The sequence below is a fragment of the Peromyscus californicus genome, unplaced genomic scaffold (assembly GCF_007827085.1).
Source record: "Peromyscus californicus insignis strain IS unplaced genomic scaffold, ASM782708v3 Scaffold_16__1_contigs__length_79575227, whole genome shotgun sequence".
Classification (NCBI taxonomy): Eukaryota; Metazoa; Chordata; class Mammalia; order Rodentia; family Cricetidae; genus Peromyscus; species Peromyscus californicus.
The window spans coordinates 1,841,965-1,868,948 of record NW_026294458.1 but is presented as its reverse complement, the minus strand read 5'-3'; the positions used below and the strand labels follow the sequence as shown (position 1 = coordinate 1,868,948).

At 43.1% G+C, this 26,984-nt stretch overlaps 2 protein-coding genes across 4 annotated transcripts in view; one reads left to right on the top strand and one right to left on the bottom strand.

Moving 5' to 3' along the window:
* Positions 1–1,446, top strand: part of Spidr (scaffold protein involved in DNA repair) — a 297,019-nt gene extending 295,573 nt beyond the window's left edge. For all 3 annotated transcript variants that reach the window (XM_052739948.1, XM_052739949.1, XM_052739947.1), the window contains one exon: positions 987–1,446. In XM_052739948.1, coding sequence (XP_052595908.1) covers positions 987–1,133 — 147 coding nt within the window. In that variant the 3' untranslated portion in view covers positions 1,134–1,446. The remainder of the gene's footprint in view (positions 1–986) is intronic.
* A 903-nt stretch (positions 1,447–2,349) lies between these two features.
* Cebpd (CCAAT enhancer binding protein delta) lies at positions 2,350–5,654 on the bottom strand. The gene has a single exon (XM_052739952.1). The coding sequence runs from the start codon at positions 3,493–3,495 to the stop codon at positions 2,689–2,691; it is 807 nt and encodes a 268-aa protein (XP_052595912.1). The 5' UTR covers positions 3,496–5,654; the 3' UTR covers positions 2,350–2,688.
* Positions 5,655–26,984: the final 21,330 nt, after the last annotated feature.

The window sequence follows — 26,984 nt, the reverse complement described above, 5'->3', positions numbered from 1 at the left end:
CTGTTCCATCAGCTGGTACCCTCAAGGCAGGGTTGCAGTCACAGAAACCTCCCAGCCAAGGCTCTTGGCCCAACTTCCTCAGTGCTAACTGAGCTTAGGGCATCACTGTGGCCAGGCCAGACTTGGGGTGACACTAAGGACACAGGTAGAATGCCAGGAGCCAAAGTCTATATTGGCCACATTTTCTGTCCATCTCCTTGGCCCTAACACCTTGACCATAGATGGCCTGAATTCATATGTACAAAACTAAATGCTAAAGGGATGTCAGCTGCCTTGTGCAGAGCACAGGTCAGGGTGCCTATCATCTATGCTTGCCATCACCTTCGGTAGTCAGTCTCGTCCTCACTGAAAATGCTCTGAAGTTGGAGCTGTAAAAGCCCAGACAGGGCACAGCCACACCAGGGAGAGAAACCCTGTTGCCCAGTACCTGTGTTTATGTCTGGAGATGAAATTTTCCCAAGGTTAACTTTGTGAGTAAAAACTCAAGTCACATTACCACTGCACATAAAGACATGGTTAGCCCATGAAACCCAAGAAGAAATGGAATCCAATTGAAGAGGGAAGTTTGGGGCAAGCACCAGGAAATCCTTTGACCAGAAGTGTTGCTAGATTGGGGAAGTGTCCCCAAAGGAAGTGGGAGACATGCAAGCCAAAAGCCCAGCCCCCATGGAAGACTAGCACTTCCTCTGCTATTTGTATTGTCTTCCAAATCCTGTCCTAGGCCAATTTATCCTGGCAGCCACAAAACAAAACAGCAAGACTCAACTATCAGAATCAAATCATAAAGTAGTTCATTTGTTTGCTACAATAAAGGGGACTTTTATAGTACACCCTCAACCATCACCCCCCAAAATACTATTTCCCATTGGAAGGAAGGTTGCAGCTTACGGAAGGGCCTTTGCCCTGGCTGTGGCCTTGTTGTTGGGAACAGAATGTGCAGGAGTCCAGGACTGTTTGCTTTAACCAGCATGCTTCTATCACTGCAGAGTTATGAAGTGAAGAATGTCCTTGGGAAGGAGATGGGGCCTTTACTCTGCTTTGTCCAGTCTGCCACTCCACAGCAGACCAGCTGCGTCACACTGGAGGAGATTGAACTTCTAGGTGCAGGAGGAGGTGACCATCCTTCTTCCTGACATCTGGGAACTTTGCACTGAGGGTGCAGGCTTGATTTGGGGAGCTGTGTTAACTCCACAGAGTATTTTTATGGTTTTAAATTTAGTGAGTTTCTTTTTTTCCCCTGGTAAATAGATTAATACGATGGTTTTGTAAGTTAAAAATCAAAATACCTTTATTATATCTTTTTTAATTACCTTCCTATAAGTTTGAGAACATGTTTCTAAAGCTTGAATATCCCTGTGGTCTTCATTTTGCATTACTTAGGCAATATTATGGATTTATTAGGAAATGTTCATTGTTGTAGCTTTAAATAAAGTATTTAAGACTTTACCAATATTTGTACATTTTTTTCTTTGTGGTATTTAATGTTTCCTGAAAGGCAATTCTGTAAAGCTTCAACCAGTATCTCATATTGAGATGTTGCTGCTGTGCTCTAATAAATAAATATCCAACCCAAACTGGAGTTTTAGTATTCTTGGGACTGCCAGAGATGGCACTGTCACCCATACAATGTAGATGCGTTGGGTCTGACAAAAGCTGTATTACACAAGTTTTTGTAGCTCACTCCACCACACACCTGTCAGAGGGCAAAGATCACAGACTCACAGCGACCTACCATCCTGTGCTTTGGGCAGGATTTAAGTTACTAACGAAGCTACGTATTTGGACTCTGAACGTTTTGGGTTTTCCTTCTGCACAGCAACACAGTAACAACAGGCCGTGTTCCTAACACACGGTTTTCTTAGGAGAAAGGCACACAGCCTTTTGGGGAGTAAGCCCTCAAACATTACAATTAATGGCGTTTGGGGCTGTCCTTTTTATATACTACAATATGAATTTGTCCTGGTGCACACTTTGAAATATACATGATGTCCCTAGGATTGAGGAAAATGAAAGCAAAGCTACACAAGCAAAGAGGAATCCTGTTTCTGACTCTCTCGGGCTCTCTTCCACCCTCTTGTCCTTCAGTTGTTCTCTGGCCAGCCCCAACCCAAGTCTGCACACTCTGGGATTACACCTTCCACCTAACATGGAGTAGCTGTGTTTTCCCATGTTCCTTCCCCTAGCAATACAGAGCATGAGGCCAACTCTGCCAGGCTTCCAAAGCAAGCAAACTCATCCATCTCCTTACCCCGTGTGGGCACACCTGGTCCCGTGGTTCCCAGGCGCCTGCTTTCCCTGGTGAGGTCCCAGTACATTGTGTGCGGGAGAGACTGAATATAGGGAGCTGCAGCAATTTAAATGCTTCTTTATTCTTACAAATATTGTAAAAATTAATACAAAAAGCATGCGCAGTCTCTTCCTCGTATCTACAAAAGTCTTCGAAAAGTCTTCTCTTTCTACAAATGTACCTTAGCTGCAATGGTAATAAGACGTAGAAAAGGCTACCATTATAAAAATAATTTAAGGGGGAAAGACTCATGTAGCTTCTCTCGCAGTCCAGTGTCCAAGCTGCAGCTTCCGGTCGCTCGCACGTCCCAAAGAAACTGCAGCAGCTCTGGCGGCGTCCACTCCCGGCCGTCGGGGTCTGAGGTATCGGTCGTTTGGAGTCTCTGAGGCCCACGCCACGCGTTACCGGCAGTCGGTGCCGGTGGGCGGCAGGAAAGGCGGGCTGGGCAGCTGTTTGAAGAACTGCCGGAGGCCGGCCAGGTCCCGCGTGAGCTGCTCCACGCGCTGGTGCAGCTTCTCGTTCTCGGCCGACAGCTCCACCAACTTCTGCTGCATCTCCTGGTTGCGGCGCTTGGCCTTGTCGCGGCTCTTGCGCACAGCGATGTTGTTGCGCTCACGCCGCTGCCGGTACTCGGGGCTGCCGCGGTCCGGACCCCTCTTGCCAGTGCCCTTCTCTCGGACGGGGACGGCCGCGAGGCTCGGCCCTGGGCTGCCTCGAGGGGGCTCGGGCGACGTGGGCGGTGTGGGTTGCGCCGCGGCCGCCAGGCTCACCACCGTCTGCGCGCACACGGCCACTTGCGCGGGCAGCAGGGAGCCCGGCGCGTCGCTGTCGCCCCAATCGGGCTCACGCTTGAGCGGGCCCCGGGTGGCTGAACCCGCGCCTGGCGGTCGAGTGGAGCCGCCGGGCAGCATCTCCAGGCCGCCCGCGCCGGCCGCTTTGTGGTTGCTGTTGAAGAGGTCGGCGAAGAGCTCGTCGTGGCACAGCTCCAGGGTGGGCACGGCGGCCATGGAGTCAATGTAGGCGCTGAAGTCGATGGCGCTCTCGTCGTCGTACATGGCAGGGGCCGTGGAGCCCGGCTCCCCTAGATCCCCCGGTTCGGGCCCGCGGCCCGGCTTGCCCACTCTGCCTGGCTCGTAGAAGGCCGTGGGCTCGGTGGGCCAGGGTGCGCCGCGCGCGGGGCTGTCCAGGCTGAAAAGTGCGGCGCTCATGGCGGCGTCGGCCCGGCCAGGCGTCCAAGTTGGGCTGTCACCTCGCCGGACCGGGCCGCCGCCTTTTCTAGCCCCAGCTGACAAGCACGCCCCGCCCCGGCACCGCGGGTCGGGGACCCGAGCGGGGAGGGACCGCCCGCGCTGCTGGGAACGACCCGCCCTCTGCCCGCACTCCCGGCCCTCCCTCCTTCCTGTTTGTGCGGTTTGGAGCGTAATTAGTCCTCTGAGCCTGGAGCGAAATGAAAATCAGGATTGGACCAGACGCGCGCGAAGCCTGCCGCCTTCAGTCACCTCAGACGGCGGCCCGAGTGCACAGGTTGTATCCTGGGCGCCGCCGCTGAGGAGCCAGGAGTGAACTGTAGGTCCTGGTCCGCGGCTCAGCCTCAGACGGTCCCTAGCCAGCGCAGCCATCGGGCGTCTCCGGAAATTCGAACCCGCTCCAGCTACTCTTCTCAGGGATGCCGAGGCTCAGCCACACTGCCTGGTGGATGGACGGATTGACGGGACCTCCCCCCTGACCTCAGATCCCCAGGAGAGTGGAGGCCACCCTAAACATGGTGCGTTTTACCGCACCTGACAGCGATCTTGGGTGCGCCACTTTTCTTCCAGGTTATTGAGGCTCTGCCACCTGGTGGTAGCATAGTGTCTCGCTGTTTCTTTTCCTTGCTAATTGTTCCCAAAAGGGGTGCTATTCTAAAGTAACTGTGGCTTTGCTGAGAGAAAGCTAAGATAAGCATCAATAACTATAAAGAGGTGTGAAGTTTCCAACTCTTAAAAATGCATAAAAAGATGTGCTGCTAAATTCATGAAAAAAAAAAAATGAAGTGAAATTACAACCCCAGGTACTCAGAGCTGAGGCTGGAGGGATAGTTGAGCCTGAGAGTTCAAGTCTCTCAAACAAACACAAGTCAAGAAAAACATTGGTCCAAATTCAGGTGTATCCTTCGTGTCTCTCTCCTTAACTTATCTTTCTCCTCCACCGGGTATTTTGGCCAACATCAGCTGGTCCACACACGGCAGCCCAGCTCCTACCATCAATTCCATAGAAAAATTAATGTTGGGCTGTGGAATATTTAATGGGTTTTCTGGAGAAGGGTAAACACATTTGTGGAGTTTTAAAACGGTACATGATGTTGATGTTATAACTAATGTTCATATAACTCATGCACATACAGAGGAAAGAACTAGAATAAACTGGTTCTTAGATGCCGTAGAAGCACGACTAAGGCCCTCTTTGTCCCTCATAGAGGCTTCATTCCAAGGCCATTTGCGATGAGACAACCTGCTGTTTCTGGTACTTGAGTCCACTCTTAAATTTATGAAAACTAAGTTGTGTTTACAAGACACTGGGGCCAATTAATTCCTTAGGTTAGGAAGCCATTGGCACCTTTGAGCTGCACCTGAAAGCTATGTGATGTCTACATTCAGAAACCTGCTGGCCAGTGCATGTGTAGTATTCACATCTGGACCTGAACCCCCCTCCCCACATTTCCTAGAAGAAAGGAGACATGACAACAACAAAGCATATAATGTATTGTGACATTTGAGAGCTATTAAAGACCCCTTGAAATATCAATCTAGATTTAGTCCTTGTGACAGCTGCTTGTAATCCTTTCATGACTGTCCACTGCACTCAAGGGCCTTTCCCAGCACCACAGGTGATGTTCTCAGCTTGAATACAAACGCTTCCGGTGCTTTGTCACTGTGAGAAATCCATCATCCTGGTACTCACTTAAAGTGTTCTCAGCATATCTGTCAAAAAAGCCCTCTGGCTAGAATCTTTAATTCCGCCTCTTTGTCCTCCACAACGTTCTCACATGGAACATAGTGGAGAGGTTCTGAAAACCTTGCTGTGTAACGTTCAGGAGACTAGCAATGTTGAGAGTGTTCTAGAGTTGTGGAGCATTGTCAGAGTTGGAAGGTCAGTCTGGATCCTGTCTGTGCATTTCACTCCACACAAGAACAGTTCTCTGGATGGAACACTCAAATGTGAAACATTTCTGAATAGTCCTAGGTAAAATTAATATGAAATCAAGTTTGAAGAGAAGTAAAACTTAGTTGACTTCAGTGCCCTCACAATTTGTTATTTCCAATATCAGATTATATTCTTTAAAAAACATTTCCATTTATTGTTATGTGTGTTTCAGGGGGAAAGAAAGGAAGGGAGATGGCACATTGTAGCATGCACTTGGAAGTCAGAGGACAATTTTCAAGGGTCAGTTCTCTCCTTCCACCGTGTAGATTCCAGAAATGGAACTCAAGCTGCCAGGCTTGGGGACAAGTGCCTTTACCCAATGGAGCCATCTTGCCAGCCCCAAACTAGATGCTTTTTTATAAACCTTTTGCCCTAGAGCTAATTTTAATTATATTTTCCTATGTGTTCTGTCACAATTGTCAGATATATATATAAAATTTCTAAAAATGAATTCTTTTCAAGCTAAATCATTACTTTTGGAAGATGGAAGACAGAGTCCACACGAATAAACTAGGATTGTTTATCCCTCATGCTGATTAAAGCCTGGCCTTTGTTTAAACCTATCACAAGGACAGATGTGGTGGTACACACCTGTAATCCCAGCATTCAGGAAGCAAAGGCACAAGGATTGTGGGTTTGAAGCCAGCTTGAGCTGCATATTAAGGCCATAAATCAAGAAAAGAAAGTTGTGATATGTGATGGTTTGAGTAAGAATGGCTCACAGATTTGAATACTTGGTCCAAAGTTGGTGGAACTATTTGGGAAGGATTAGGAAGTGTGGCCTTGTTGGAGGAGGTGTGTCACTGGTGGCTGACTTTGAGGTTTCAAAAGACTCTGGCCATTTCCAGAATTCTCTCTCTGTCTCCTCCTTGCAGTTTAAGGTGCAGGCTCTTAGCTGTTCCTGATGCCAAGCCTTTGCTCAGTCATCATGGACTTGAGCCCTCTGAAACTATACACCCAATTAAACTATTTCTTTTATAAGTCACCCTGGTCAGACTCCTGCCAGGGAAGGAGGTAGGCTGACTGCAAACCTTCACCTCTCCTTCTGATCCTCCAGATCCAATCCCCAGTCTCATCCACAGCTCTGTTGCAGAATACCTGCTACAGTCTCCCCTCCCTCTCTGACCCCATCACCAATAGATCAGGAAGATCTCCAACCTTCCTTCCCCCAACTCATCCCAGTATCCCAGCTTCCAACACCAGCAGGTATTTCCTGGAAACAGGCAAGCTAACTCAAGAAGACCTTCACCACTCCCTCCTCTCCTCCAAACCCAATCTCCCAGTCTCATCCCTAGCTCTGCAGCAGAACACCTGCTGCAGCCTTCTTCCCCACACAGACCTTTCTCCTAATCTCCCTTCCCCCACTCATTGCTTTATCCCAGCCCCCAACTTTGGCAGGCACTCCCCACTAACCCACGGGCCACTTCTGCCAGGGAAGCAGGTAGGCTGTCTGTAGATCTTCACCTCTCCTTCTGTTCCTGCAGATCCAATCCCCCAGTCTCATCCCTGGCTCTATAGCAGACCTTCTGGGGTGACCCCTTTTCCCTCTTTGCCCCCATCCCAAGGAGACTAAATAAACAAGTCCTGGTAGAATACTGCTTTTCTCCCTCCTGTGAACCCCCTCAGGTCCCTAGTCTATCCCCATTCCTAAGTGTCAGCTTCCAATACCCAAAAACACATGCTGTGGAACAATCTTTATACACTGTAAATATCTATTGCTCTCATTGTTATTAAAAAGCTGATTAGTCGATAGCTGGGCAGGAAGAGATTGGGTGAGACAGGAAGAATGCTAGAAAGAGGAAAGAGGAAATATGAAATCAGAGGAGTCACGGGCCATACACAGAAGAAGTCAGACACACAAAATAGGTTAGAGGTAGAAGCCACGAGCCTCAGGGCAGCACACAGATTAATAGGAATGGGTTAAAGTTGTAAGGTCTAGTTAGTAACAAGCCTGAGCTATTGGCTGAGCATTTATAATTAATATTAGGCCTCTTTGTGTTTCCTTGGGAGCTGCTGGTGGGGCAGAAACTTCTTTCTATAAACACATTATACCTGGAACCACCAGTGGCCACACCTATCTGCTCCACAGAAAATCTACCAAGCAGCACACTCTCCTAAAAAATTGAGGAAACAAACCAAGGAAAAAACACTCATCCAACAAAGACAAAATCAGATATCATCACCTAGAATTATAAGCTTCCCAATACCAGATGCCTAGATGCCAGCATAAAAATAAAATTGATAACAGCTAGGACAATATGTTTCCACTAGAGCACAGCAACCCTATCACAGTAGGCCCTGAATATTCCAACATAGCTGAAGCACAGGAAAAGACCTTAAAATAGCCTGTATGAATATGATAAAGGCCCTTAAAGAGGAAAAGAAATCCAGGAATAGGGATGGGGGTGGAAAGAACAGGAGCTCACTTGGCACCATCAGGACCAAGCAGGAGGAGAAGGTCTACATGCCTGCCTGGGGCACCATTATGGTGAGCAAATATATGGTAGGGTATGCATAGAGAAAGAGAGAGAGAGAGAGAGAGAGAGAGAGAGAGAGAGAGAGAGAGAGAGAGAGAGAGAATGGCTCATGTCCTGTGGAGAGAGGCAGATCTGAATAGATGAAGATGGTGAGGAGGGGGCTGAGGTGGGTGGCCTGCTTGCCACCTGGGGCCATGGTGACATCCTGGCCTGGGCTACTGCCAAGGGCCATGTCTGAGTCCATTACCCTGTTGTAGCCATAGTCTGTGTTGATGTCCATGGCTTCTGCTACCACAAAAAATCCCAAGAGGATAGGGCTGCACAGAATTGGCCCCACTCCTCACAGCGCTAGAGAGAACTGGCCCTGACTCTCGCAGGCTGCAGCACTTGGGAGAGTGGGCCCTGCATCTCACCTGGACAGCAGAGTGGAGCTGGCTTTATTCATGGGTGGTGGGGCATTGAGCCAGTCCAGAGAACATGATCATGGGAGAGCTTGCCCCACTGCTTGTCTGTCATATGGTGGCATGGTCCTGGAAAGATGCCTACCCTTGCCCCTTGCCACCTGATGCAGACAAAAAAGTTGGTCCCAGGGTCAAGACCACAAGAGAGCTAGCCCAGCCCCTCACCAGCTGCAGCACTCAGGAGAGCTGGTCCTGCACTTTGCCTTGGCAGCACAGTAGAGCTGACCCTGTTGGCAAGGGCAAGAAACCAGCCCTGAGGGAAGGAGAGTGGGAGAGCTTGCCCTATCCCCCTCAAATGCCATGTGGTGGTATGGGTGAGGGAAAGATGCCCTCCCCATCTTGCCCTTCACCACCTGTGGAATGCTGGAGAACTGGCCTCATGGGACATGAGAGTGGGAGGACTGGCCCTGCCCCTCACCAGCTGCAGCACTCAGGAAAATGGCCCATGCACCTCCCATGGGCACCACAGTAGAGCTGGCCCTGCTGGTGTAGGTGTAACTGAGCTCCAAGAGTATGAAAAGAGGAGAACCAGCCCTGACCCTTGCTGTAGACACCAGCTCAACTTCTCCATGTTCAGTGAGTTGTGTGGGTGTTGTCTTCAGCAACCTACTACTCTGGGATTTTGGTGTACACTGAAGACCAGTTGAGACATCAAGCCTTGTGGACTGAACAATTACTGGTTTCCTGGATTCTTGTCAACTTGACATTGGAAAACTAACTGAAAGTTCAGAAAGTATGACCTTTGCGATCTTCATTTCTTAGTTCATTAAAATGTTCAATTTTGCCTTTGAAAAAAAGAAGTGTAGATAATAGAGCTGCAAGTTTTAACTTTTATGCTTTGATCATAGATGACAGTTTTAATGCTATAAATATGGCTCAGTTTGCCATTTCCATTGAAGATATTGATGATGGATCTTGTATTAGTCAGGGTTCTCTAGAGTACAGAATTCATAGAATGAATTCCCCAATACACACACACACACACACACACACACACACACACACACACACACACACACACACACAATTTATTAGACAGACTTATGAGCTGTTGTCCAGCTAATCAATAGCTGCCTATGTACAGAAGGTCCAAGAATACAAGAATCCAGTAGTTGTTCAGTTCACAAGGCTGAATGTCTCAGCTGTCTTCAGTATATGCCAGAATCCCAAAGTAGTAGTAGACACTACTGCTGGTGAAGGAATGGACTTGCCAATGAGGGTGGGAGGAAGTAGTCACAAAGAAAGCTTCTCTCTTCTATGTTCTTATATAGGCACCCAGCAGAGGGTGTGGCCCAGACTCCAGGTGGGTCTTCCCATCTCAAAGATCTGGATTAGAAATGGATCATCCAGTTTCAAATGACCCAATTAAGAAAAAAAATCCCTCACAGGTGTGCCCAGCCATTTTTTGGATTTTCATTAATTCCAGATGTAGTCAAGTTGACAACCAAGAATAGCCATCACAAGTCCACCCCTTGTCAACTTGACACACTATCATGTCTCTTTATGTAGTGCTTAATTTCTAAATCAAATAATAATCAGGTTATAAGTATACCTAACATGAGATATAATTAGTTCACATATAATCACAAAAGCATTATAAAATTTAGAATAGATGGCTGCCTGTGTATAGAATGTCTAAGAATACAGTAATTTTTCAATCCATGAGGCAGGATGTCTCAGCTGGTTTTCAGTATATGCTGAAATCCCAAAAAAGTAGACTTTGGTGAAGGAACAGACTTGCTAATGAGGGCAAGAGGAAGCAGGCAAAAGGAGAGTTTCTTTCTTCCAATAGAGGGAGTGGCCCAGATTAGAGGTGGGTCTTCCTACATCAAAAGATCTGGATTAGTGATGTTTTTCCCACCTCAAAGATCCAGTTTAGAAGTGGATCTTCCCACTTCAAATGATGTAATTAAAAAAAATTTTCTTACAGGTATGCCTAGCCATTTTTTAGTTTTAGTTAGTTTCAGATGTAGTCAAGTTGACAACCAAGAATAGCCACCATGGATATGTTACTGAAGTGCCATTCAGTGCCTTTTAAAGTATCATTAAAAGACACTGTAAGAAAATATGCTAAAGCCATGTGGACATTTCTATGCATATGGCTGGTGCAGTTACCAATGATGCCCAAGCAATAACAGCTAAAACAGAGAGACTTGTAAAATTAGTAGAAGACAATTCAGTTGCTGGCAAAACTCATCTTTAAAGCAGTATCATTGCACAGTATATCCATGTTAGCACGGAGATAAAGCAGGTAAAGGTAATTTCCTCACAAGCCTGGTATCTGAATTTGATCCTCAGAACCTTGATCCTCAGAACCTTGATCCTCAGAACCTTCCTAAAGGTAGAAGGAGGAAAACAAGTCCACAGAGTCACCCTATGACTGTGGCACATATGCCATTGAACCTATACACACACAACATGCAACCACAACACTAATAATAGAGAAATGTATGCAAAAGAGCATTCATATCATTAAGACTGTAAATTTTATAAGGGCCAAGGGCTTAAATCACCACCCATTCTAGGAACTATTGTTGATGTAACTATTATAACATCATTTAATATTTGGAAGTAAGATGCCTAAGTTGAGACCATATGTTAACGTGATTTTATGATTTGTGAGCAAGGAGAAAACCAAATCATCAATATGTTTCAAGTCATAATTGTGGTTCCAAATGAAAATAAAATTATGGCCATCTAAAATTAAGCCAATAATTTTATACATTTTGGTACACTGGTTAAACACAGTCCAGTGAAAAGCAAAAAAAAAAGTAACAACAGATTTCAAGATTTTTTGGAAAATAATTGACAGTTAGGTATACTTGCAACTGTACTTTCAGTCAAAATAAATATGTTACCTGATTTTCAAGTGGAATACAAAGAACTTCAACCTGGCATTTGAGGCCTTATCTTCTGAGAGACAAATGTTCCTCACTTCACTATTACATATTATTCATGGCATAGCTCTTGTTTGTGAGAAACTATTTTCAAGAATGAAACACATATAGGCTGGAGAGATGACTCCATAGCTAAGAATACTTGGTGTGCTTCCAAAGGATCTGATTTCCATTCCCAGCATCATGTGAGGCCGCTCACAACCACCTGTACCTCCAGCTCCAGAAGTCGGATGCCTCTGGCCTCCATGGGTACTTACACTCATATGTGTATGCCCAAACACATAATTTTTAAATTAAGTCTAAAAAATAGAGTAAAAATAGAACCGAATACCTGATGAACACAGTGAACATTTTCTGAGATTGCTTCTGTTAAGGTGGTGATAATACATTAGTTCCAAAACACAATGCCAAGATGCTCCTGCTTCTAGGTGACCCTCCTTTTAATTACTTAGATGTGTTAATTTTCTTTATTAGTGATCACAAACTTTGTACCTGCTGAATGATTTTTAAGGACTCTGGATAGGATATTGCAGAATTAGAATTATTGTGGAAGGATTATTTTGCTCATCTGTAGTGGCAAATATCATGAAAACTGCACAGTTTTAACTTTCACCTTTCATTTGTGTATTTACTGTGTAGCCCAGAGAAGCCAAAAAATTGGGTTCTCTATCCTAAGGGGCTCACTGTGGTCCCTGCTCACATGAGATTCATGATGATGAAAGTCCCTTATGGATGACATTAGATTTTCTACAGCTGATATATCTTCAAGGTCTACCCTCCCTCTCTCACAGGACAGGGTCAGGGCAGAACAGCCAGCCCCAGCTTATTAATGCCTTGTCCTATCCCATAGTTTTCATAGACATTGGATTTAGGAATAAAGTTGGAGAAAGGATAGCCCAACCATCTTCCTGCTGGCTGCCTTCCTGGGGCTGAGACTTGAACAGGAATCCCAGCAGCACCTGCCTATGTGGAGCTATGGTATCACTCAGCACATGCTGGCACACACTGTTAAAATGCCAGAACAGCCAATGTATCACATGCATGGCTGCTGACCTTGGAGGACAGGAAAGGAGTTACTAGAGTTATAGACAGTTTCTCAAATTCTGGACCTCCTTATTCTTTTTTTTTTTTTTTTTTTTTTGTTTTGTTTTGTTTTGTTTTTCAAGACAGGGTTTCTCTGTGTAGCTTTGCGCCTTTCCTGGAACTCACTTGGTAGCCCAGGCTGGCCTTGAACTCACAGAGATCCACCTGGCTCTGCCTCCCGAGTGCTGGGATTAAAGGCATGCGCCACCACCGCCTGGCATGGACCTCCTTATTCTTTGAGGGTTGCCAGGGGGATAGGGAAAAATGGGAGAAATAGGCACTTAAGGAGAAAACAGAGGTCACAGTCTGCCTCCATGCTAGTGGTAGTTATCTTTGATGTACTCACCAATGTATTTTAACTTGTCTTGATTTAGGGCTTTCTTTGTTCTGTTAGTATAAAAACATCATGACATTTGGAATACCAGCATGCCAAACCTGCTGGTGTCTACCACTTTGAGACCACAGGGAAACTGACCTGCAAATGAACTCTTCCATTCTCAAAGCTCCCCTTTTCCTTCCTACAAAACCTCAAGACACCCACACCACATGCACACAGACTCCATCCTTTGGAGAGACTGTGGCTCTTCACTTTTTCTCACTAAAAGAACAATTCTGTTTCTGGAGATGCCCATCTGCTTTCTTTTATTTCCAAGTTACCCTCACCAGTCCTGATCTAACATTTGGTGCCAAAACCCAGGGAAGGTTTTGGGTTCTTGCACCCCAACACACACACACACTCTCTCTCTCTTTCTCTCTGTCTCTCTGTCTCTCTCTGTCTCTCTGTCTCTGTCTGTCTCTCTGTCTCTCTGTCTCTCTCTCTGTCTCTCTGTCTCTGTCTCTGTCTCTCTCTCTCTCCTCCAACCTCTAGAGTAGAGGCCTACTGCCATTCAACATCCACCTACTAATTTAAGTAAGCCATAGACTGAAGTCTCATCTGGATCCTGGGGATCCCTCTGGCTCTGTCTGCAAAAATCATGGCAATTAGGAACTCCTGGTACATCTGGAAATGATCACTCATTTCCAGCCACTATCTGGTTATAGGCAATGATTTAATACCAAAAACTAGCCTCACCCTTACCTTGCCTACAATGGGGTCCACGATTCCCATTCCTATGCATCTTCAGCTTCCTTACAACAAACCTCCAAGCAGCGCACTCATTGACTGAGGTCTGGACCCAGAACAAGTTGGGTAACACATCTGACTTCCAAAGTCTTGCTGACTCAGATGACTTCATAAGACAGAAATGGCAGAAGATCTGACTTAGTTTTCACCTTCAAGGTTCTTTTCTATCTTCATTCCTACCCACTGCCTTATTCCTCCATTTCTACACTTCAGGTTTTACCAGCTCAAACCTCTAAAAACTAATTTCACAAACTTGCTCTCTCAGATCCTAATGGGGCTGATAAGGCCCCTCCCTATCAAAACAGAACATATTACATGTTGTCTGGAAATTTTCTGGTGCTGTTTAAGCTGAGATACTGGCTCTATATGGGGTTTGTCCCACTCATCCCAGAATCATGTTCTTCAAATCCCCGCCATGGGTCAGGATGGACCGCTACAGCCCAATTCTTCCCCCATCCTGGAACTGGGCGGGCAACACTCCTTAGGAAGTTACTCTTCTGAAACTCTGAGCGAAACACTGTGCTGTGATTCTAACTACTCTATCAGCTACCTATAGACTCAGCTTCCTTGAGCTGAGACTATAAAATTCCTTTCCCTTTTTATTTTGCTATTTTGGGTCTACCTGCCTAGGCTGTAGGCAACATCTACTCCTATACCCATTCTAACCTACTGTGACAGTTTGAATAGAAATGGCCCCCATAGACTCATGTGTTTGGTCCATAAGGAGTGGCACTATTAGGAGGTGTGAGCTTGTTGGAGTAGGTGTGGCCTTGTTGGAGGAAGTGTGTCATTGTGAGGGCAGGCTTTGAGGTCGCCTATGCTCAAATATGCCCAGTATGGCTCACAATCTCCTTCTGTTGCCTGTGGATCAAGATGTAGAACTCTCACCTTCTTCTCTAGCACTGTGTCTGCCTGCACACTGCCTTGTTCTGCCATGATGATAATGGACTAAACCTCTGAAACCATAAGCCAGCCCCAATGAAATGTTTTCCTTTACAAGAATTGCCACGGTCATGGTGTCTCCTCACAGCAAAGGAAACACTAACTAAGGCACCTATATAACTAAAGTATCTTTTTAAAGAAGGTGTAACAATATACATTTGATTCCAGGGACTCATAATATAATGGAGGATGGACTTACTTTACCATGTGATAGAGTTTGCCTTGGGCAGCTGACATCTTGGCTGGGGGACCTCATAAAGGTGGAAGTAACCATGTGTTGATTGCCATCTTTGCTAACAATATGAAGGAGACAAATGATGTAACTTCGCCACCTTCTTGGTTAATGTCACCGTATCGCACAAGCCAAAATAATATCCATAAAACTTCATGGTCCCACTTAATCCTCTGTGTGTTAGATTCCCAAAGCAGCACAAAGAGACAAAAGGCAGGAAAAAGACTACAGTCTGACCTTAATAGATGAGATTGTGCTTATTAACACACAGAGAGAGAGATAGCCTCTTTTCCACAGGAAATGGAGGGGTCTTTGAGGGGGACAGATGACTGGGACTCTTACGGGGGTGGGTGAGGGGCTTGAGAATGAGGGATTTGATAGGCTATGTTCAGGTCACCATCTCTCCTTCCTGACAGTGCTTGCCCAAGGTAAGACACACTATCTTGGGAGCCAGGCTGTTTCAACAGACATTCCTTTCTGGGCTGACCAATAATGGTTGGGTAAGGTCAGTCATAATCTCACAGGAATTCTGTTTTACAATCAAGACATTTGATTACTGGGGATCACCACCCCACTTTTACATTAGAACAAGGAGAAAACATCAGACATCTGAGATGTTTATTTTGTAATTTTAATATTTTGTTGTTTTCATCTTAATACAACTTTCACATGATTCTTTTATTAGCTCCTCAGGATAACTTAAAAGTTTTCCCAGACACATGTTCCCAACACTGGCATACTAACAAAGAGAGCAAAGACTTTGAGAGTCACAGATCCCATCAAAGACCCAAAGGGTAAACAACAAGTGTTAGACAAGCCAGTGAGGAGCTGCTGTGGCAGGATCCACTGGGTCTCAATGGCTGCTGTTTCTGCCTGGTGTCTCCAGGCCCATGTTCCTCTAAGTTAGACAAACTGTTCTTGCCTCCCTCAATATTCCTCTATTCCACATGTCTGCTTTTGTTTCTGACAAATCTAACACCATATTTACTAAAGATCTCTATGTTGTTTTGTGGTGGTATTGTGTTCCCCAAAATATTGTGCACCCTAATAAACTTATCTGGGGTCAGAGGACAGAAAAGCCACTAGATACTTAGGCTAGAAAATGTTGGCACTCACGCCTTTAATCCTAGCATTCCAGAGGCAGAAATCCATCTGGGATCTCTGTGAGTTCAAGGCCACATTGGAAACAGCCAGGCATGGTGACACATGCCTTAAATCCCAGGGAGTGAGCCTTTAATCCCAGGGAGTGATGGTAGAAGGCAGAAAGATATATAAGGCATGAGGACCAGGAACTAGAAGCATTTGGCTGGTTAAGCATTTGGCTGGTTAAGCTTTTGGCTGGTTAAGCTTCAGGCTTTTGAGCAGCAGTTCAGCTGAGAGCCATTGGGATGAGGACACAGAAGCTTCCAGTCTGAGGAAACAAGACCAGCTGAGAAGTTGACCAGGTGAGGTTAGCTGTGGCTTGTTCTGTCTCTCTGATCTTCCAGTATTCACCCCAATACTTGGCTCCAGGTTTGTTTTTATTAATAAGACTCTTTAGATTCATGCTACATTGTTTCCCTTTGAGGATGGGGATTTTATAAAAAAAAAATATAATCCCAACAATAATGTTCAAAATTGTGGCTTAATAAAATATGTTTTATTTATGATTATATATATGTATATATATATACTGCCTATATGTGATTATGGTTTGTTATTTACATCATGTACTTAGCACCAAATTGACTGTCGGTAAATGTTCATGTAAACTAATATTGTTAGTTGTCAACACAGTTCAGATATCTGAGTGCTTATGAGAAAACTCCAAGAAAACAAGTCCAGAGTCTTGTGACCCCAGTTTCTTTAAAAATACAGAATTGTCCTCAAAATGTGCTTTTATGTTCCTCCCAAGTGTAGTGAATAGGAGTGGGTTTACTTTAGATTATTCTCTACAACTGGCCATTATTATTTGTTTATATGTCTTTATAGGAAAAAACATTAAAACATTTTTTCCTATTTTCTAGGTTAAATAACTGCCATATTTATACCTTCAGATATTCTTGTCTAACTGATTGAAGTGGGGCCTGTTAGGTGTTAACACTCCTTCACAAAAGGGGAGAGGACTAGATCAGCCCAGCCAATTTTACATAGACAAAGGCAAAGGTGGGGGGTTGTTATCTATCCATGTGACTGTAGACAAAGAGGGTATCCATCCATGTGACTATAGGCAAAGGGGGTATCTACCCATGTGACTGTAGACAAAGAGGGTATCTATCCATGTGACTATAGGCAAAGGGGGTATCTATCCATGTGACTGTAGACAAAGAGGGTATCTATCCAATGTGACTATAGGCAAAGGAGGTGTCTATCCATGTGACTGTAGACAAAGAGGGTATCTATCCAATGTGACTATAGGCAAAGTGGGTATCTATCCATGTGACTATAAGACACATAGTGAGTAGAGACTTTTCAGTGTGATTGCTTCTGGGTTACTCACAATCCCATCAGTAACTTCTTAGCAATTCTCTATAAGTAAGCCCAGTAAAACTCATTGGTTCCCCAGGGTGAACTTTGAAATTAAATTTTGGTCTGGGGACCTTATGAAGAGGGGACAGACATTGCTTAGACCCTCCCTCCCTCAGAGAAAATTTTCACAACAGATATATTCATTTATAATACTATTACATCTCATGGTATTAAAAAAGAAAAATGGTGTAAATGTGGAAATTGATTTTGTAAGGAAAAATTTACGTATGAAGATTAAGATGAATGTGTGTTTCCAGAATAGGAAAAAACTAGAAAGCTGTTGCAAGTTGTTAAGGTCTGAGTAAGCTACCTCAGGTACGTAGAGGATGAGATAATATATATGGTATTAAAGTCTCTAAGATCTAAAATTAACAATTTCAAAAAATTAGCTAAAACGTATGTCAAATCAAACTTAGAAGTATCTGGCTATTAAAATATTTTACAGTAGTTAAAAGTACCAGAGTCATGTAACTACCCTTCTGGGTGTCTAATAATCATACTTGGAGGCTATTCTAATGTGCTCAGAGGGACTAAAAGCAGAATATTTTCCCCTCATCCTCCAAGGTCAATGAGGTCCCAGGGGACTGTGGCCATCTCTAGAAATGTTCTGTACTTGTGGAAAGTCACCTGCTCTCTTATTCTCAGAGGCCATGGAGACACCACTCAGTGAATTATAACCAGAGTACAGTCTACAAATAGGAGGGTCAACATACATGAAAGATTTCCTCAAGCTTCTGGGGGAGCCATGGTTCGGCCCAAGCAAGGCTTTGACTTATCCTCACATAGAGGAACAACAGGTAAAGAAAGGCTGGAGAAGCCAGGGTTCCTCACAAGCCCAAGTGACCCCCGAGGACCAGATCCTCAATTGGCCTTGACAGTACAAAAGCAATTAATTTGGGCTATCAGCATGGTATAATCAACATTAAGATGATCAGTATGTTCTTTAATAGTTCAAGGGACAGCAATCTTTAGACATTATACTTAACCATGTGAAATATTATTTGGATAACTATTTTAAACTAATGATTCTCTTCCTGAGTATAATAGTAATATATATTATCTGGGAGATATATATGATAAGATTTTGGCTTGCTTCAGCACTACAGTGTGTATTCACAGCTGAGAAAAACAGAGCTCTAAAGGCATCCACTTCTTTACATATCCAACCACTGGGTCTGTCTGCCCACTAAGATCTAGCACTTGGCCTCTGTCTCCCTATCAATATGGATTCATACCTCTTTCAAGCTACATCTTTTCATAACAGACTCCTTCCCAGGTTCCATACCCACAATAAACCTCCCAAGACAGGTCAGCTTTCTTCAGCCTCTTACCACCCCCACCCTGCGCAATTCCGAATAGTGAAATCTATGGCTGTCCTCCAACTTTTCAACTCTACTGGCATCCTTCCCATTCTGACTCAACTCAACCCTGCTAAATATCTACAGATCTCCCTGCCTCTGTATGGTAACCCCTATCTATGGACACACACCTCTTCTCACTTACTCCTCTTTATGTCTCCCACTTCTACTCCTCTCCCTCCCACTTCATTTTCCTGGACAATCTCTCAGTTTCATTCTGTAACCACATTGTCCATTTTCAGCCTTCTACTGATTATTTTTCAGAGGTTTCTCTAGAAGTTCATGGTGGCAATTGCAGGATCCACCATAGCTGATCAAGTTAAAACTCTCCTCCTGTGATGTGAAATCAACCTCACCTACGGCCCTTAGATTCTTGGGGAGAGATCCTAGCCCCCACCCAATCATCTCCCTTCCTCTCATTCCCCACTTCTGAAGGAAGTAACCACTTATATCACTCCCCTTCATGACCCACAAACCTCAAGGGGGCTGAAAAACTCCAACAGGGAAGCTGACTTGACTGATAACATCTGTGGAAGCTTTGACCTCACACAAAACCTGCTGGTGTCTACCACTTCCATACTGAAGGGGAACTGACCTGCAGATGGACTCTTACATCCCCAAATAACCCAGGCTGTTGCCAAGACAATATGTTTTGCTCTACACAAATTGACAGTGGGGCTCCATTGCTGAAGATAACACCTATACAACCCATTGAACAAGAAGAGGTCAAGCTGGTTCCTACAGAGTACCTTCACTCCATGTTTTAGTATCTTTAGTACAGGAAGGCACTCTGTAGGATATCAAAAGAGAAACATAAATACCAACCCAATCATAAAACCTTTGACCTACAATACTGTCCTGCCTGCAAAATATGTTAGGGCAATAGTGGCATAAAGCTTGTGGGAGTAACCAATTATTAGGATCAATCCACATGATTCTATTAAATGTGTAACATAATTTTATTAAGATATAAATTGAGGAAATACACTGAATACAGAATGGAGTAGACAGCTGAAGTTGTCCTCTGTTCTGACCAGGAGTGAATCCACCTCACAGGCACAGGGATGCGATCCTTCTCCAATTCCTTATAAAAGGTCACATACAATAGCAGGAAGCACCACCTCCTTGGGGCTGTATAGTCCAAGGCCATGTGTGGACCACTACATTTCCCCCTTTTGTCTAAATAAGAAGGTCCTAATCAGTGCAAACTATATACAATAAGAATGATTATCAAGTATTGTCCAAGAAAAACAAAGGGTAATAACATAAACAAAAATGGAAGTACAACCAATAAGAATAATATCAAACAAGAAAGACATGCTCAGTGTTTAGGAATGTCTAGAACATAAGTAAATGGCAAATTACTGAGATTACTCCAATATCTGTCCTGTCTTGAAGATTCTAACTCTAGTACTAATATGTTCTAGCTAAGATACAAGAAGATTTTAACCATAACTATCTAGTCTTCAATTCCATCAAAGACCTGAGAAGGAACATAATAATACATGAGAAAACAGAAAATGCAAGCAAGCAATTTCCAAAATTCTTGGGAAAATAGACAGCTGGCAGCCTGGACACTCACCTAAAGTTTCTCAGTATTGTTGGGGTTTCCAATTTGGCTATAGGCCTAGAATATCTGACAGACCATTTTCAGAAGTAGGAAAAGACCATCTTACCCTGTCTTGGCAGAGTTCAGTAGTCACTTTTCCTTGTGTCCTGCTCATCCTGAAAGGGCAGCATTCGTACTGTCAGCAGTGGAGGCAGGGGCAGTTCTTTGCCCAGCAGGCCTATTTGTACCAAGAAGAAGGCAAGCTTCCAAACAGAGTGTCTTAGAAGCCCAATATTCTCTTGGGATCAGATTGGTGCTGCCAGGAGCAATCGTGTCTTACATCAACAAAATTCTAAGTTATCAAAACATTTAAATGCCATCTGACATATGTTTCTGTAAATCTGTACAACCTAACTAACATAACTATAGAAATGACAAGCATGGATGACTATAGTTCTATAAGTCTTATCTACCTAAATAACCTAAGAACTAAAGCTTCACATTAATAAGGTAAACAGTCTGTAAGCAGATGTACTGTATAAAGACAATGACCTCAAAATTGTGACAATATAGAAAATATCTTAAACAAAGGTAGAAATGTATAGTGCAATGTGCAATATGACAACACTGTCCTTAAATGTATCAATATACAAAATATCCTAAACAGAGGTAGAACATACACACAATATGATAAATATAATATTACACTTGTATCAATATACAAAATATTTCAAACAAAAGTAGGAATATGTGTACAATATAGCAAATGTAGTTTTGTATTTGAATCAATATACAAATTATCTTAAATAGGAATATAAGAATAGTTTACATTTGTATCAATATACAAGAATTCATATCAATGCAAATTATCTAAGGCTGATTTTTTTATTGAATTAGTTTACTAGTAAATACAATAATCTACTTTAATATACTATACCTTTCCATTCCCCTTTTTCTTTTCTAAAGGAGAATACTGAGTCCACATTTTATTGTTCCACCCCCAACCCTATAACCATCCATCCATAACCCTGAGGAAAATGAAACATTTGAGAGAGAGGCATTGTTTTCTTAGAATTGCTTCCTGATGTTTAGGGGGCTATGGTATCTCTGTGGGGTCCTGTAATAAAGCTTAGAAAGTTAGGTCTCAATAGGGCTAGCCATAGAGTCTGCAGCCAGTCTCTGTAATGGGTAAGATTGTCTGAGATTCTGACTAGAAGTATAGTGTGATGGACTTGGAACTGTCCTGAAGAGTTTTCAGTGCAAAGCTGATCATTGAGTAATGGTCTTAGGTACCATGGCATCTTTCTGGACTAAGTAGAGTCATTGTTGTGGGGTCCCATATTCCTTCTGGAGACTTCAGAGACTGCTATTGGGAAGACTTATTTTCACTGTGGAAAACTTGAGTATTAATATCAAAATGGAAAGTTTGGATTTAAAGATGACATGACATGTAAAAAAGGATTGTGAGAAATCAAGAATAAGGATGGAGAGAAATGAATCTTGATAACAATGGTCCTTAGATTATTGGTTTTCTTCTGTCTCATACCAGTTGGCTCTTCCAATATGAGACAGAATCTCTTAATTTTTTCTTTTAACAACATGCTTAGGTTTAGAGAAGAAGAGAGCCACATTCCAACTCCAAAGCCAGCTTGAATTATAATTGAACTGGGACCACAACTATTCTAGAGTTAATGAGATATTGATGTTAAGCAGTGAGATATTACCTTGTAGAGTATATTGGTACCAATAGTTTCTTTCCTTCTACTGTAGACATCTGAGTGCCCAAAGCCTTATGATTTCTTAAAGATGGGCATTCCTATTATCCTGTAAAGACAAAAACAGAACCCTGTCCTGAACTTTGTTTGTTGAGTTTGTCTTACAAATTATAGAGTTGTCATATTGATGGATGAGCTACTACTTCTCCTCATCAAGGGGTTTTTCCTGTTCAAAGTGAATTTTTATTAATTTTGTTGGTATCCATAGCTTTTCTTCTCCTGCAGAAACAAAAGCAAAACCCACGTATCCTGGTTTCCATTCCAAAGACAATATATCTTTAAAGTAAACTGGTTGGTTTAGCTCAGGATTTTTTTTTCTGTTGTCCAATTTCTCTCCACAGCTGTTGTTCCTTTCTCATCAGCATTGAGAAAATCCAAGGTTAATAAAGCATTATGTAATCTATTTCTAGGAGTCATTTTTACCTGTTGCTATTCATTTAGCCTATCCTTTAAAGCTCGATTAGATCTTTCTATGACTGCTTGGCCTGTGGGATTGTGTGGTATACCTGCAATATGCTTTATATTGTAATATTAAAAAAACTGTCTCATTTTATTTGAGACATAAGCTGGAGTATTGTCAGTCTTAATTTGTACAGGTATTGCCATGATGGCCATAACTTCTAATAGGTATGCAATCACAGAATCAGCCTTTTCAGAATTCATAGGAGTTGCCCATTGAAATCCTGAATAGGTGCCAATAGTATGGTGTACATATTTTAACCTTCCAAATTCTGTGAAATGCAACACATCCATGTAGTTGAATTTCTAAAATGTTCTTATTAAATAAAAAAACACGGAGCCAAATATAGGGGTGAAAGCCTTAGATCAGGGAAATAGGGAAAGCCATCAGCCAACCTTACCTCACCAACTCTGCATCCCATTATGTAGCAAGCCCATAGGCTGAATTATTTTATTAATGGCTCTCAGATCAATCAGCATTATCCAATTACAAGTCTTCTTTCTAATAACAAATACAGGAGAATTTCAAGGGCTCATAGAGTCTTCAATGTGTTGAGCATTTAACTGCTCTTAAACCAGCTATTCTAAAGCTTGTAGTTTTTCTTTTGTCAAAGGCCATTGTCCAACTCAGACAGGTTTATCAGTTAGCCATTTTAAAGGTAGGGCTGTTGGTACTTCTGAGAGTTCGACAGTAGTTGTACTCTGTTTATGTACAGCCTGAACAGTTGGTGGCTGGTTGTTTTTTCTTTTATAGTATCTTATGTTATTTCTAGAAACATGAATTGGTCTGTATCCCATTTCTGAGATTGTAGGAATTTTAATCTGGGTATTCCACTACTGTAGCAAATCTTGGCCCTGAAGATTCAAAGCTACATTTGCCACATATGGTTTCACCCTTCCTCTCTGTCCTTCTGGCCCTATGCATTCAACCCATCTCAAACTTTGTTTTACCTGAGATAGGGTTCCAATCCCTAGAAATTAGATATTTACCTCTTGAAGAGGCCAATTTGGATGCCATGATTTTGGTGTAGTTATAGTCACATCCATACCTGTGTCTACCAGGCCATCCAGAGCAATGCCATTAACTCTAAGCTTTGGTCTTTGTTCATTTATGGAAGTCTGCCAAAATATGTTTTATGGTGGTTTTTTTTTTTTTGGAATTTTTGACCCATCTATCAGAGCTGTTCTATCATCCAGTGCCATATGGCTTTTTACATTAGACACTGGGTTATTTAATTGTCCTGGAGAAGATTTCATTCACAATGGCTGTAAATGTTTGGACCATGTTCAGTTTGGAGGCCTGTGAGAGGCCCCCTGAGGAATTTCCCACTGGTAAAGGGTTGCCTTGTATATCTATTGTTGACCTACATTAATTGGTCCAGTGTTGAACATTGCCACATCTTCTGCATAATCCAGTAGGTTGAGGTCTCCTATCTGGGTTATTTCTAGAAGGAGTATTTGTAAGTAAGTTTGTTGCAACTCTGTAGGTTTGGTCACAGATTTTGGCATTAAAATGTGAGTTTTGCAACTCTAGGGGAGAGGTATTCTGACCACTTGGGGAGTCAGGTGACAGCTAGGGCTGTGATGAGACAGCAGCCCTTGAGGGTGAGGTATCCTGGATACCTCAATCTTCTTAGAACAGCTCTGATGACTGAAGGGTGAGGTATCATGGATACCTCAAGCTGTTTAGAGCAGCTCAGCCCTGGAGGTATCCTGGATACCTCAAGCTGCTTAGGGCAGCTCAGCCCTGGTGGTATCCTGGATACCTTGAGCTGCTTAGGACAGCTCTGATGACTGGAGAGTGAGGTATCCCAGATACCTCTAGCTGCTTAGAACAGCTCTGTCTTAGAGGGGAAGTTATCCTGACTGTTCAGTAGAGTCAGGCCTGGAGTTGCTAGGACAGCTCAGCAGGGAAGGGTATCCTAACTGTCCAGGAGTCAGGCTATACCTGGTGTGGTGGGGGATGGTTTCCCCACAGGATATAGCAATCCTGCTCCTCTCCTGGAGAGCCACTACAGTTGAGCTTTGCTTAGCCCCCCACTTAAGGGGGCTTCTTAGCAGAGCTCTGCTTCTTCTCCAGCCTAAGATGTTGCTTCTTTTGCTTCGCTCTGCAAAAGGGAAAACCCCTACAGAAATATAGCAATCTTCTCCATCTCTGGGGAAAAGTGTTACTTTTTCAGCTCTCCCTTGCTCTGTCCACTGGGGGATGTCTGAGCAATGTTTTCTTTTCAGTTCCTCCTTGCTCTGTCCACTATGTGACATCTCAGCAAGGATCTTCTATTCAGCTCCTCCTTGCTCTGGCTACTATGGAATGTCTCAGCAAGGTTCTTCTCTGCACTGATGAAGATCTTTACACCCAAAACTCTTTTGAGAAAGAGACTTTTTTGGGAAGGAGGAGCCCAGGAGATTGGCTGCTTCTACCAGGGTGGAGAGAACAGTCCACAACTGAACAGGCAGGGTGGTTTATATAGGATGTCTTGTGAGTAGAGTCAACTAGGGATTGGTTAGTTTTTTTCTGCCCAGGGATTGGTTAGTTTTGTGGGCTAGGGGCAGAGATGGCCCTGATTTCAGATCCAAACTGTGTTTCTTTCACTGGCCTTTCTTGGCTTTTTGATACTAATTCTAAGGTCAGGGCATATTTCTTTCACTGACTCTGATTCTAGGGACCAAGAGTGTTTCTTTGGTGCTAGTTTCAGAGTCAAGGCATGTTTCCTTGGTTCTGGATGTAGGGATAAAGTGTTCCTTTCTCTGGCTCAAGCCCTAAACCCAGGCTATGTTTCTTTCTTTGGTTCAGGGCTCCAGGGCCAGGGTGCTACTTTCCTGCTCTCTGATTGGTTGGTTTCACAGGTCATTTGGCCAGGGGCAGAGATGGCTCTGATCTGAGCCAAACTGTGTTTCTGCCATGATCTGAGCCATCTTTCCCTAGTTCTGGGCTCCAGGGTCAGGGTGGGTTTCTTTATCCAGCCCCTTTCCCTACAGTATTGCTTCTAGGAGCACCCTGTGTACAATTTCTTCTCATATGACCTGTTGTACCACAGTTAAAACATTTGGTACCTCAAGGCCTCCTTCCTCCTCTGGAAATTGCCTCTCCTACCATAGTTAAGAGACTCAACACTGTTTGTATGTGCAATCCATTTCCCCAAAGGTGTTGACCTGATCTTTAAAGGTGCATTCTGTATCAGCATTATCAAAAGCCAAAGATTGAGTTAATACTTGTCTTAATTGTGGGTCTGACACTGCTTTGTTTACAACCATAGTCAGCCTTTGTATAAAATCAGTAAAAGGCTCTTGTGGTCCTTGGAAAAAATTTTCTGCTGTACAACATAGGGATATTCTATGCTCATCAAAAGTATCTTGTACATTTCTATCAGCAAAACATCCCTCACCAAGAATTTGATCTTGGGAGATCTCAAAACCTCTGATGTTACCCTACTGTTCTGGCTTTCTAGCTTCTTCTCCCAACCAGCTTTTCCATTGTAACTGCTGGCTGTATTCTAGAACAGCTGAGATTAACTGATTCCAGCCATCTGGTATGATTGTATTTGTGGAAGACCATGTATTTAACATCTGTTTTACATATGTTGAACATATACCATAGGTGGCCACCATTTCCTTAATGTTTTTTAAATTTCTTATGAATAGGTTGCAAAATATATTCCACATATGGCTCAGGATGCCCATCATCTGTTGGCTTCTCACAGATGGTGACAGGATAAGCCATTGTATAAGAGACATCTGGTGATGTTATGACTTGCATGGCCTTGCCCCTCTGTTTATTAGTTTCTTTGTCATCTTTACTGAGAGATTCTTCCAGAGTTTGCAATCCAGTCTGCTGCAGCATTTGAACCTCCTCTGTTGTAAAGGATTCTAGAAATTTCATGGAATCATGCAACTTTTTACGTTCTTCTAAAACATATGATTCCATAGACCTTATTTTATCAATTAGCAATAATCTTTCCTCCTTATAAATTATCTGAATAGCATTAACATTGCTCTGGAGAATGATTATCTTATCCATTAAGTATTCCTATTTATTATCAATAGAATTAAATCTGGTTGTACAGTTATTATTAATGGACTGAAGTTCTTGTGGTAAGTTAGCAAATTCTAAAGAAAGAAGCCTTTTATTTAAGTTTTCATTACTACCTTTTAAAGCCTGTATCAGTCCCATTAATACCTCATTTTTGCTATTAATATTGATCCAATTTTTCAATGATATGATGTGAATTATTATGCTAATCACCATAACAGTGAATATCATATACATCCCAAGAAGTTCATATATATCCTGCAGAAATTCATTCATCATACAAGCAAAGAAAATTTTAAATACCTGAGATGTAATATTTTCTGCCATTTTTTGAGAAATATTCAAAATTTGTAAAGAAAATTTTATTAATTTGTTATTTTATTAATCAGTTTAAAGTGTGAAATTATCAAATAATTTACCTCAGATAAAATCCTCAAAAGATTGTCCTACATGTCCAGATGCTCCAGATTTAATGTCCAGATGACCAGGTTGAGCAAATGGCTGGTTCATTTGATGTTTTTTGGATATAGTATCATTGCTTGGCCAGTAGGTGTCGCAGGTGTAGCACCAAAACAGGTCTGGAGCAAGCTGACTCAGGTCCCTGAATGGCTCCTGTGATA